Source organism: Panicum hallii, chromosome 5, assembly GCF_002211085.1.
Source record: "Panicum hallii strain FIL2 chromosome 5, PHallii_v3.1, whole genome shotgun sequence".
NCBI classification, from domain to species: domain Eukaryota; kingdom Viridiplantae; phylum Streptophyta; class Magnoliopsida; order Poales; family Poaceae; genus Panicum; species Panicum hallii.
In genome coordinates this window covers 2,303,946-2,315,230 of record NC_038046.1, presented here as the reverse complement: position 1 = coordinate 2,315,230, position 11,285 = coordinate 2,303,946, and the positions used below count along the sequence as shown (strand labels likewise).

Sequence of the window (11,285 nt, the reverse complement as noted above, 5' to 3'; positions counted from 1 at the left end):
GTCGTGTCGTGTTGGCAACTCACTTGCCGTGTGCTATAAACCGTACTATATACCAGCTGCCAGGAATCTAGCTAAAGGCCGTTGCGCGCGCATAGCAACACTTTGAATTGGATTCCAATTTGGCGGCATTCCGATCCATTGGTCGATCAGTAATCGGCGATCACGCAGACGCAGCGACGACGACGGACAAGACGACCGAGCTAGCTGTTGGAACTCTGTCACTGGGCGACGATCAGTTATGAACAGATCCGAAATCTACGGGACCAATGCAATGCAAATGGAGCGCTAGCTAGTGGGCGACTGGGCGATCGATCGATCGTTCTACATGCATGAATGGTCCCTAGCTAGCTATGCAGAGCTTTTGCCATGAATTCCGATCGCCCCCATGCATGTTGCATCATCGGGGAATTCAAAGCTAGCTATTCTAGCAAGCCTCCGCAGTGCTGCATGCAGCCCTACTAGCTGGGTGGCGGGCGGGCACGCACTAGCACGATGGTGTGATCACATCCACGATTAGTAGGGGATATTTGGTTGCGGCGCATAAAAAGAATTTTATCATTATCATTTAGAACATTAAATAAAGTATAATTACAAAACACTGGACGGTCCCAGGGTCTGGCCACCCTGGGCAACGGCCCGGGCTCCGTCGCCCATTGCCATACCATTAAGATTTAAGAAACTAGCTAGAAGTGTAAATTAATAATCCTTAGATGCACCTCCAACTTTTTTTAGTTCAAATATTTATACTACTTCTTTAAAATAGAATTTTAATTTAAAAAATTAGTATAAATATTTGAACTGAACAGGATTGAAGATGCACCTAAGGATCACCAATTTACACCCCTCGTGCTAGCAAATCACAATGGTAAAAGTATGGGTGAAGTTCTTATATGCTTTGACCACCCCTAGAGAGAAGCAAGGCAAATGCAACTAGTTTGTACGTGTGTTCAAAAAAAACACTAGAGATCAGAAAATTGGAAGAGAGTGGCTGATAACTAGAATAGGTTGATTCGAATAGTTAACTGTTCAAATTTGATCGGCTGTGATCGCAATCTTCTTCTACCGGAGATGACAATAAAATTATCTCAAACTTGGCCCAAGCTCTTTTCGATCCCAGGGCCCACCACTGTTACAAAACTAATTACAGAATTTCTAGACTAATTTACAAGATAAATCTAAAGATATATATTAATCTATAGTCAGCGGATGGTTACTGTCACTGTAGCAAATCATAGATTAGTTATGCTTATTAAATTTGTCTCGCGAATTAGCACCCATATCTGAAAAAAATTATAAATAAATTTTATTTAATATTTTTAAATAATAAGATTGTTTTTGATGTGATAAAACTAAACTTCAGTACTCTGAAACCAGCCTAACTTTAGCCATTCCGATCCATTAACCACTGACAATCGTAACCACCGGCCGTCCCATCATGCATCCTATACTAATACTATCATAGTATACGCACGTACGGCGATAACGGAACGATCGAATACGGTCGTGCATCGACCATGACTCGGACGATCGTCAGAGTATACCGAGAGTCCGAGGGTGTGTTCCTTTTCTGAGGCGAGGGGTCACGTCAAAGAGGCGAGGGGTCACATCAAAGAGAATCTTATCATTTAGAAGCATTAAATAAAGTCTAATTACAAAACTAATTGCAGAATCCTAGTGCTAATTCGCGAGACGAATCTAATAAGGTATATTAGTCCATGATTAGCGGATGATTACTGTAGCATCACTGTGGCAAATTATGGATTAATTAGGCTCATTAAATTTGTATCGCGAATTAGCGCCCAGCTGTGCAAAAAATTTTATAAACAGATTTTATTTAATACTTCTAAATAGCAAGATTATTTTTGATGTGATGGGTCTAAAGTTTAGAGGGTAGGAAACGAACAGCGCTGAGAGGCGCGCGCGGGGCTAGGGGCTGGCGACAAGGTAAAAGTAAAACGCTAGCCGTAGTTAGTACTCCTGCTTAGCTAGTGATGCCGTACGTACGTGGAGACGACGACGCCGAGAGTTTGCTGAAATCGACCGCAGGCATGCAGTCTCACCTCATTTTGCGGTTTCTATACATGCATGTATGCCAGGATAATTAAGCTATACTACAGTAAAAATAAGAAAATGATGTACATATATGCATGTATGCCAGGATAATTAAGCTATACTACAGTAAAAATAAGAAAATGATGTACATATATAATGTTTTGTTATAATATACTTGGGTGCATTTTGTACAGAGAATGCACTCACCCTCTCAGTTGTAACTGGATTGTGTCTATTTGCAACTAGGTCGGTTCGTGATGCAACCGGTTCACGTCCAGTTGCAACTGGTCGGTCTGAGTTGTAAATGGTTTGTACCCAGTTGCAATCAATTCTGTTCAATGATTGTGTCCATTTGCAACTAGATCAGTTCGTGATGCAACCTAGTTGCAACCGGATCGGTCTGAGTTGCAACTGATTCGTGCCCAGTTGCAATCATTTCCATCCAATTACAATTGGTTGCAATCAGTGTAGTCTCTCAATTGCAATTGCAGGATCAATATATTTTGTATAGAGAATACATTTTGATGCATTTTAGTCTCGTCGTGTGTGCGTGCGTGGCTCCAGGCAGCCCTCAAGACCACTAGCAGAGTCTAGTACATCACAGAGAGGGAGATGCCAAGTCGTCGAACTCGGCCAAGGACACCGCGTTTGCTCGTGTTCGCGATGGATTCAGACGCCGCAAACACGCGGTTACATGGAATCAGTGCAACGAGGATGGATCTGAAACATCACGAAGCTCTTAACGGCTAAGCGCATCCCCGTGTGAACTGTGAAATCATTAACCACAAACGCAACTTTATCCGCCGCCGCCGCCGCCGCCGCCACCTTGTCCACCACTTTCGTATACTACTTCATTCTTTTCGACAAGCTTTAGTGTGCTACTTGATCACACTCTGTCAAGAAAAGCTAATGCTGTTCTCTGATTAAGAAAGACATCATGCACCGGATAACACCTGCAAATAAAGTTTCACTAAAGCATGCCCGTCACCTTACCTACTGTCCTTCTCATGGCGATTGCCATGGCCCAAGTAGGGTTGCGCTCGCCTCCAGCTGGAGCGGGCAGGCGACCAGCAATTATTCTGTGCTTCAGAAGGCGACGTGCGTGCCGCGAGCCTGCGGTAGGGTACTCGTTTGGTAAAGCTTATTTTACTTCAGCTCACGCAAATTGAAATAATGTAGCGTGAAGCTGTATTTTATAAACTTATACTAAAATAAATAAGAAGCCATAGGAAGTAATTTTTTCAGGTTTCACCGGTTTTAGCTTGTCAGATGAAGCTGTTTTATGCCAAACGGGGCCTAACCACCAGCAGCAGATCGATGCTGTTAGTATAGTTATCCGCCTCCGCTAAAAAGAAATTCCCACATGTTCAGCAACCGCCGCGTTGCGCCGGGAGGGAGGAATCTGTCGGGCACTTCCCCCCCTTTTCCTACGCCGGCTCACGTGTTCATCGTTGGTTCTCGCTCCGCCCCCAGTTCCTCTCCCCCGTCAATCGGTCGCGGCCAGTGGTGCGCGTTGCTGTCGCGGGACGTTCAATAAGTTTGCGCGTCGCGGGAACTAATCGCTGGCAGGCGGCACTGCCACTCGGCGACTCCGACTTGACTCCCAACTGAGGAGCGCCACAGATTTCCGAACCGCCGCGAGTTCTTGCTGGATTCGCTGGGGGCGGAGCGCGGACTCGTCGGGCCAGCGCGATGCAGCAGCAAGGTAAGGCCGAATCCCGTGGCGCCTCGCTTCAAAGTTGCAACCTTTCGATGCTTTTGAGCGATCCTCGAGTGCGATTTCGGGCCTGAGGAGATGGGGGAAGGGGGAGATTAAGCCAGGCCCCAAAAAATGCAACCGATTTGTCTTGGATTTTGTGGCTATGCTATTAGTAGGAGCGGAATGCTATAACTCATAATATATGTGGCTTTTAACAAGTTGAGTTCTTGACGGCCGATGATAGTAAGTGTAGTCGCTGTGAAACAGAAAAAAAATCTATTTCTTTTATTTAAGAGAGACCACGGTGGTGTTTTTTTTTAATGGTCACCGGCCCTGAATTGTATTGAAATGGTGTAGCAAACCACAGACTAAAGGCTTTATTTTTAGGAGAAATGAGACAAAACCCTATTGCTAGGCTAATTTGGAAAAACCGGGCTAAAACCTCAACAACAACCTAACTAAACTAGGTCTAAACCAACACAAGCCCAAGCACAAGGGCAAATTTGTGGCATAACCACGAATAGAAAAACACTGCACCCCGGCATAAGGGTGGAATGTGGCACAACCACCGATAGCAACAACACAGGTGTTATAAAGCTAGGGTAGTCGCTTGCGCCGTCTTCCGACGATGTACTGCACCGGAAGAGCCCAGCAAAGCTAAGCCAACCGCCTTAGTCCGTTGCAAGCCTAGTCGTTCCGTGATGCTGGTGCTACAAGCGCCGTCCTTCGACGTAGCCTCACGCCGCATTGACAGTTGCTAAGCAACGTCAACCTCCGCAGTTCGCTGCAAGCAGCCAACCCGACAATGATGAGACAACCCCTGGCCGCCACCCCACTACCACTGGTGGCCGAGTTGGATCTCAAGAGACGACTCCTACAAAGAGGGGACAACGCTGGTGGCGCCGCCATCGCTTATCCAGGTATGGACGGGGTTTTGACCCAGAGCCCCCCGTGCAGTAGGGATCGGGCTCGAAGATAACGCCCCCAACGGGGAGAACAACGCCCTAGGATGCCGCCGCCATCGGCACCAGCAAGATCGCCGGCAAAGGCTTTTGCCTAGAGCATCTCCCTGCATGTACTCAGACCCGGCATACTTGGGGCGACTACCATGGAAGCCTTCCTAGAGGGCAGCGCCGCCGCTCGTCACGCCCAGAGGCGGGCGGGGAGCTTGGCCTTCCAGAAGTCGAGCGTGGCGAAGGTCGGTTGTGCCAGCACCGCTGCAGTGGCGTTGCCGTCAACGGTGGCGACCAGGCCGGCGGCCCAGCGCGGGTGCCAGTCCCAGCTGAGCAGGAGGGAGAGGAGGGCCGCCGCCCAGAGGGGCCCCGCGAGGTGCGCCATCTCCAAGACCGCCTTGCACGCAGTGAGCTGCTTCAGCATCCTCGCCACGACACCTTGTTGGTGGTGACGTCGAAGCTCGCTGGTTCCTGGACGCCTACCGCCACGAGCCGCCATGGGGGAGGCCGCCGCCGCCGCTCCGCATAGATCCAGCCCTGGGGGCGCCGGATCCGGTCCCTAGGACGCCGGATCCGCTGCCCCGGGCCACCGCCGGCGACTCCATGCCCGGCACCGGTGCAGGAGCATCGTTGACTAGTAGCACCCTGGTCACAAGAGAGGCTCCGCTGCCGCCTTCCCAGCAGGTGCACGGGCTTCCAGCACCCTGCTCCGGCGGCGGCGAGGTGGAAAGGAGGATGCGGGGGGGAGGGAGGGGGGTGCCGCCCGAGTCGCCTCTGAGAGAAGACAACCACGGGGGTGGTTTTGGGATGGACTTCTGACGCTCACTTTAGTGGTGGGCGCCTCTCTTGTCAAGTGGCCATTATGAAGTAGTGATAGGATTTAGGGTTATGAATTTGTCCATCAATTAATGTACCAAATTGAATTGTAGTCTTAATGACGCCTCTATGTGATAGCATTTAGTTGCTTTGCGTATGGCATGCTGTCATTTCCTATCTCTTATCAGCAAATTTTGCCTATGGTTTTACTGTTTCAGGCTTAGACGTACACAAGCTACAACAGGTAGTGAAGACCCGCTGGCTGAAGCCTCAAGAAGTTCTGCAGATACTACGGAATCATGACCTGTTCATGGTCTCACATAAGCCCCCACAGAAGCCACCGAGTAATAAATGCATCCTTTGGTTTTAGCCTGTAAATATGATCAAAGCCTGTGCTTGGTTGCTTTAATCCTGAATGTGATTCATCGAACCAATCCCGGTTCCCGATACTGCAGGTGGTTCTTGGTTTCTTTTCAACCGAAGAGTACTTCGGTACTTCCGGAATGATGGATATGAATGGCAAAAGAAGAAGAATGGGAAGACCGTTAATGAAGCCCATGAGCGCCTCAAGGTTCGTTCATTTATCTTTTGTTGAACACCAACCCACGGTCATGTCTATGTTAAAGATCTTTCATAAAGTTAATAGATGTGTTTTTGCTAATAACAGTATGTTCAGGAGTAATCAGCTTGATAAGAGGATAGGTTACTGATAGGTGTTTGTGGTTCTGAATTAGGCAGGGAATAGGTTTGTGGTTAGAAATGAATTACGCAGGCAATAGGCACTTCCATACTAAAATTTCTAGCTAAGACCATTTATGTTTTGATGCTTGAAATTTCAGGTTGATAACGTGGATGCGCTGAATTGCTACTATGCTCGTGGAGACAAAAATCCCACATTTCAGAGGCGGATATATTGGATGCTTGATCCGTAAGAATTATTTAGTCGCTTTTCTCTTTGTGTTCTTTCTGGTTCTGAAAGTCTTCATAAAGATGTTTCTTGCCCTCTGGGTCTTTTCACTCATGGAGGAATATATGACCATTTCGTCTTCATAACTACATGCAGTATTTACATTTTTCATAAATCCACACAGTACTTATATTCGAGTCTTATATGTTGTTGCATTAACTCACATTCACAAGTTATTCATGCCAATGGCTTAGTTGACTTGGTGCGCTTGTGTTACTTTGGACTTCTACATCTGAGATTCCCAAGAGCTAGAAATCGCCCTGAGTCCATTTTATTGAAGAAACCTTTATGTGCCTCCTTGTAGAACCGTTATGATTTATACAATATTATACCAGTTTTTTACACTTTTTTGGGTGCTGCAAAATGATGTGGAGATTGTGTTTTTGAAAATCTAAAACCTACATTCATTAGGATCTGCCAACCAGCTGTTGCATTTCCTGAACTAACAAATTCCAGGCGCTGATGGTAGTGTACCAGTCATAATACAGTGCTGAAATGATAGTATTATACCTGAGTTGTTATGACCTATGACTTCTACTTTTAATTATGATCTGTTCCTTTTATTTTGTTGAAACTCATTGGCCAGTATGTAAATCAATTTGCCTCTTGATAAGAGCAATTCATCTTTGCAGGGCTTATGAACACATTGTTCTTGTCCACTATAGAGATGTTCTAGAGGTTTGACTCCTTTTCTCTTTCTTTTGTCAATGCAAATATGCAATTTCAATCATTAACAATTAGGACGTTTTTGGCACTATTAGCCAGACAAGATTCTACTTTGGTAGTCAACAATATTACAGATCAAGACTTGCATTGGATGCATCATGCACGAAATGATTTGTTGGACGTCTCACCTTAATTTGTTGATTGCTTACCAGGGAAGCATTTCAGTATCAGCACGAAATGATTCTTCAACATCGAATCAGAATGGCAGTGCTAGCAGAGCTGAAGTACACAGTTCACCCGGTTGGACAAGTGAGTTTGTTTTGCCATGTCCCAATTCATCCAGTCCAGGATCTGCAGAAGAAGTTAGTTCCCGAACTGTGACCATAAACAATGAAACAAATAGAAGTGGATCTGATTGGATTCAACATAAGGCAGCCTTGCGGAAACTTGAAATGCAGCTGAGTCTGGAAGACAAAGAAGATTCCAATGTTCTAGCCGAGGAAGTTCCAACAAATATTGAGCATGTTATTGTCCCTGGAATTCAGACTGGGGAGCCAGGCAGTTCTGCAAATTTTGAGGATATCTTTAATGTACTGGACTTTAGTAGAGATCATACCAAAGAAAATGGAACTGACCCATGTCCCAGTGCTATTGATGTGTTAAAAAATTCAGGTGAAGTAATCTCATATGCTAGTAAAACACCATGCATTCCGATTCTTTAATTGCTAAGAACTGGCTGAGAGATAATTGAAATCTTTCTTAAAATTGGTAGCTTTTGCATTTATTTCTTGATTATCAGACACGTGGTTGGAGGAGGATCAACTTGAGGCAATTCTGCATCCAGCTTCTATGGCACCGACCGAAAACCTATGGTTCAATATCCATGAGGTTTCTCCAGAATCGGCATTTTCTTCTGAAATTACAAAGGTACCATATGGAACTATAAGCAGATATTCTAGATTAAATACTGCAGCATGCAATCCTTTCTTCTTTTCTATTGGCTAGATATTGAAAATGCGGTCATTTGTTCATGCATCTTCATGTGGTATTTGTATACTCTGATTGAAAATGTAAGTTATTTTAGACCTGTACAAAGGAATTAAGAACCTTATTGGGTATTGCGATTATGATACATTAGAAAGGATTCATCATTTGTTCGTTAGAGTGATAGCACTTAATTAGCAAGGGTGCTACAATGCTATAATGTCTTACATTTAGACAGGAGTGCTGAAGTAAAAAATGGCTTGCTTTTAGAATTGGATGGTGTAATACTATATAATATATAAACTATCATGATCTTAGTGTGCTTGAAGCCTAAGTTATTCTATGGTCTTCAAGGACATGAAAAAGAAGAATTTGTTACTTAGGGCAAACCTGCATCAAGACTATTTTCGCAGTGATATTACTACAATGGCTGGAGACTTATGTAAATTTGATGCAGGTTATTGTTTTAGGAGACTTCCTTTGCAATCCTTCTCATAGCTCATTGGCAATGCTGTTTGGTGATGTTAAGGTACCCGTGGAAATTATCCAGCAAGGTGCCATCCGTTGCCACACTCCATGCCTTAATGCTGGAAAAGTGTCAATGTGCTTGATAGATGGGAACGGGAAACCCTGCAGTGAAGCACGAGAATTCGAATTCCATGAGAAGCCTACCAAGAGCATGGTTGATGGAAATGAGAAACCGTGCAATGAAGCACAAGATATCAAAGTCCATAAGACACCTACCAAAAGTAATGATGAGCTATTGTTGCTGCTCAATTATGTGCAGATCCTTTTTGGTCATGGTTGTGACGTATTTTCAAAATTTAGCCCGCAACTCCCAAATCCTGGCTGTGGATTCCTAGTTAACCAAATGGATATTATGCGGAAGACATATGAGCAGCTGGACCCTGAGAAGACAGTATATAGTGTCATGGAAGTATTGCTTAATGACAAGTTTAAGCAGTGGCTGTTATCCAAATGTGAACAGAATAGTGATGGAAATCATTTGCTTCCTAAGCAATACCATGGTGTTATACATACAATTGCAGCCTTGGGATATGACTTGGCTTTGAAGCCACTGCTTAGTTCTGGAGTACCTATAAACTACCGTGATGGAAATGGATGGACTGCTCTACATTGGGCTGCAAGATTTGGCAGGTATACAAAACTCTCTACATCATATGCGGTATAATGCTAACTTCTTATTTTCATGGTCAAGTTTCAAGCGGGGTCTTGCTGGTTACATATTTCCTGCTGTTTACCATTCCCATGTATCAATTGCCAGTAACCTTTTTACTTCTGCAAGTGGACACAAAATATTCCTTGCATAATCTAGGCAGTTGATCTCTTGTGTTATGGCTTTCTCTAATCTGTGTTTCACCCTGACTTTGTCATAATTATAAAAAAAAACAGGGAGGATATGGTTGTGGCTCTTCTTACTGCCGGGGCTGCAGCTGGTGCACTTTCACATCCAACGTCAGAAGATCCCGCTGCCAAAACACCTGCTTCAATAGCTTTGGCATTTGGTTTTAAGGGCCTTTCCGCATTCCTTTCAGAAGAACAATTAACAACTCATCTTGATTCTATTGAATCCAAAGAAAATGGAAAGTGCGAAGGCAATGCTAGTGGCGGTGGAATACGTAGTGCTGTGGACAGAATATCGGATAAAAGCACCCATGTGCATGGTGGAACTGATGATCAGCTTGCGCTTAAGGATTCCCTAGGAGCTGTCCGAAATGCTGTTCAAGCTGCTGCGCGCATACAAGCCGCGTTCAGAGTGTTTTCCTTTAAGAAAAAGAAAGAGACGGCTCTTCAGAACAGCTGCTTGTCCGTTCATGAGACAGTTGCAGTTTCACATGGTATGCTGGAGAGAGCTGCATTATCTATCCAGAAGAACTTCAGGTGCTGGAAAAAACGTAAAGAATTCCTGAAGTTGCGAAAAAATGTGATCAAGATACAGGTAAGTTTGCACAATACAACATGCGCAAAGGAATCACCTTATGTACTACCTTGGTTGAAACATCAAAAGGTTTTGTACATCTGATAGGCTAATTCTTATCTTTATCCTGATAGGCACGGGTGAGAGCTCATCAAGAAAGAAAGAAGTACAAGGAACTAATTCGAAGTGTTGGTGTCCTTGAGAAGGTGATGCTTCGTTGGTACCGAAAAGGGGTTGGTTTGCGGGGATTCAATTCTGGAGCAATGCCAGTTGATGAAGAGGTGGAAGAAGACGTTGCCAAAGTTTTCCGGAAGCTAAGAGTGGAAACAGCGATTGATGAAGCTGTTTCAAGGGTATCATGCATCATCGGGAGTCCTAAAGCAATGCAGCAGTACCGAAGGATGCTTCAGAGGTACCAACAAGCAAAGGTGAATATACCAAAGGATGCTTCAGAGGTTCCAACAAGTAAAGGTGAATTTCTAGTCACAAGCTTGAAATCTACTAATGGTGTGCCATTACAAACTTGCATGAGAAGTTCTGTGAAACGATTTTTGAATTGAAAAGGTAGCTTTATTGTTCACTTCGGGCTAACTAGGGAGGTTTTCCCGATTGCAGGGTGACCATGAAAAGTAGTGCTTGTGTTAAGCCTACAGTGATGGAGCAACGCACAAGCCACCCACTATTCTCTTATCTCCAGTGTTGAAGGATCTAAATAACAGTCTGCCTTGGTGAAGAGTAAACCCGTGGTGATTGAAAGGACAGTGGATCCCGAGGAAAAAACTGAAAGTGATTCAGTACCGTCTCCAATTCATGCTGAACGCTCTGAGTGTACATAGCAGCGTCATGTGCAAAACGGCTGACTTTCGGCTGAAAGTCGAGAAGGGTGAAGGTCGACGTATCGTGTATATACCGTGTGTTCACGAGTAGGTTTTCAGTAACTTCGTACTATATGGTAGTAGTAAATATGGGCAAAGCTGCTGTAGCACAATGAATCATGTAAGGAATCTCAGTTACCATTTGCCAACGAGAAATTCTCCCATCCCTTTTACACATGGGATCAAATGATGAACGATGATCACCTTTGCATTTTTTTTCACTACAGATTAATAAAATTAAATATGCTAAACTCTAATCCCACTCCAGTTCTTCAAGACAATGACATGCCAACAGTTCAACACCAGTGGTTTCGTGCTTTTGGCATCAGCTTTC

General features: G+C 44.6%; 1 protein-coding gene across 2 annotated transcripts; it reads left to right on the top strand.

Annotated features, from left to right (window-relative positions):
- The first annotated feature begins 3,389 nt into the window (after positions 1-3,389).
- Positions 3,390-11,141, top strand: LOC112893206 (calmodulin-binding transcription activator 4-like). Of its 2 annotated transcripts, none has more exons than XM_025960407.1 (11): positions 3,390-3,757; positions 5,739-5,864; positions 5,976-6,091; positions 6,360-6,448; positions 7,120-7,165; positions 7,366-7,825; positions 7,953-8,080; positions 8,667-9,295; positions 9,551-10,097; positions 10,211-10,547; positions 10,692-11,141. In XM_025960407.1, the coding sequence occupies exons 1-11, from the start codon at positions 3,745-3,747 to the stop codon at positions 10,694-10,696; spliced, it is 2,496 nt and encodes an 831-aa protein (XP_025816192.1). In that variant the 5' UTR covers positions 3,390-3,744; the 3' UTR covers positions 10,697-11,141. The 2 variants fall into 2 exon arrangements, with proteins under 2 accessions (XP_025816192.1, XP_025816190.1); XM_025960405.1 differs by having other exon boundaries at positions 8,595-9,295.
- The last annotated feature ends 144 nt before the right edge of the window (positions 11,142-11,285 follow it).

What these genes read in the sequence shown, in the direction of transcription:
- LOC112893206 (XM_025960405.1), top strand. An exon ending in GCCCCCACAGAAGCCACCGA is followed by an intron (nt 5,865 to 5,975) that starts GTAATAAATGCA and finishes CCGATACTGCAG; the next exon opens with GTGGTTCTTGGTTTCTTTTC. An exon ending in TGGGCTGCAAGATTTGGCAG is followed by an intron (nt 9,296 to 9,550) that starts GTATACAAAACT and finishes AAAAAAAAACAG; the next exon opens with GGAGGATATGGTTGTGGCTC.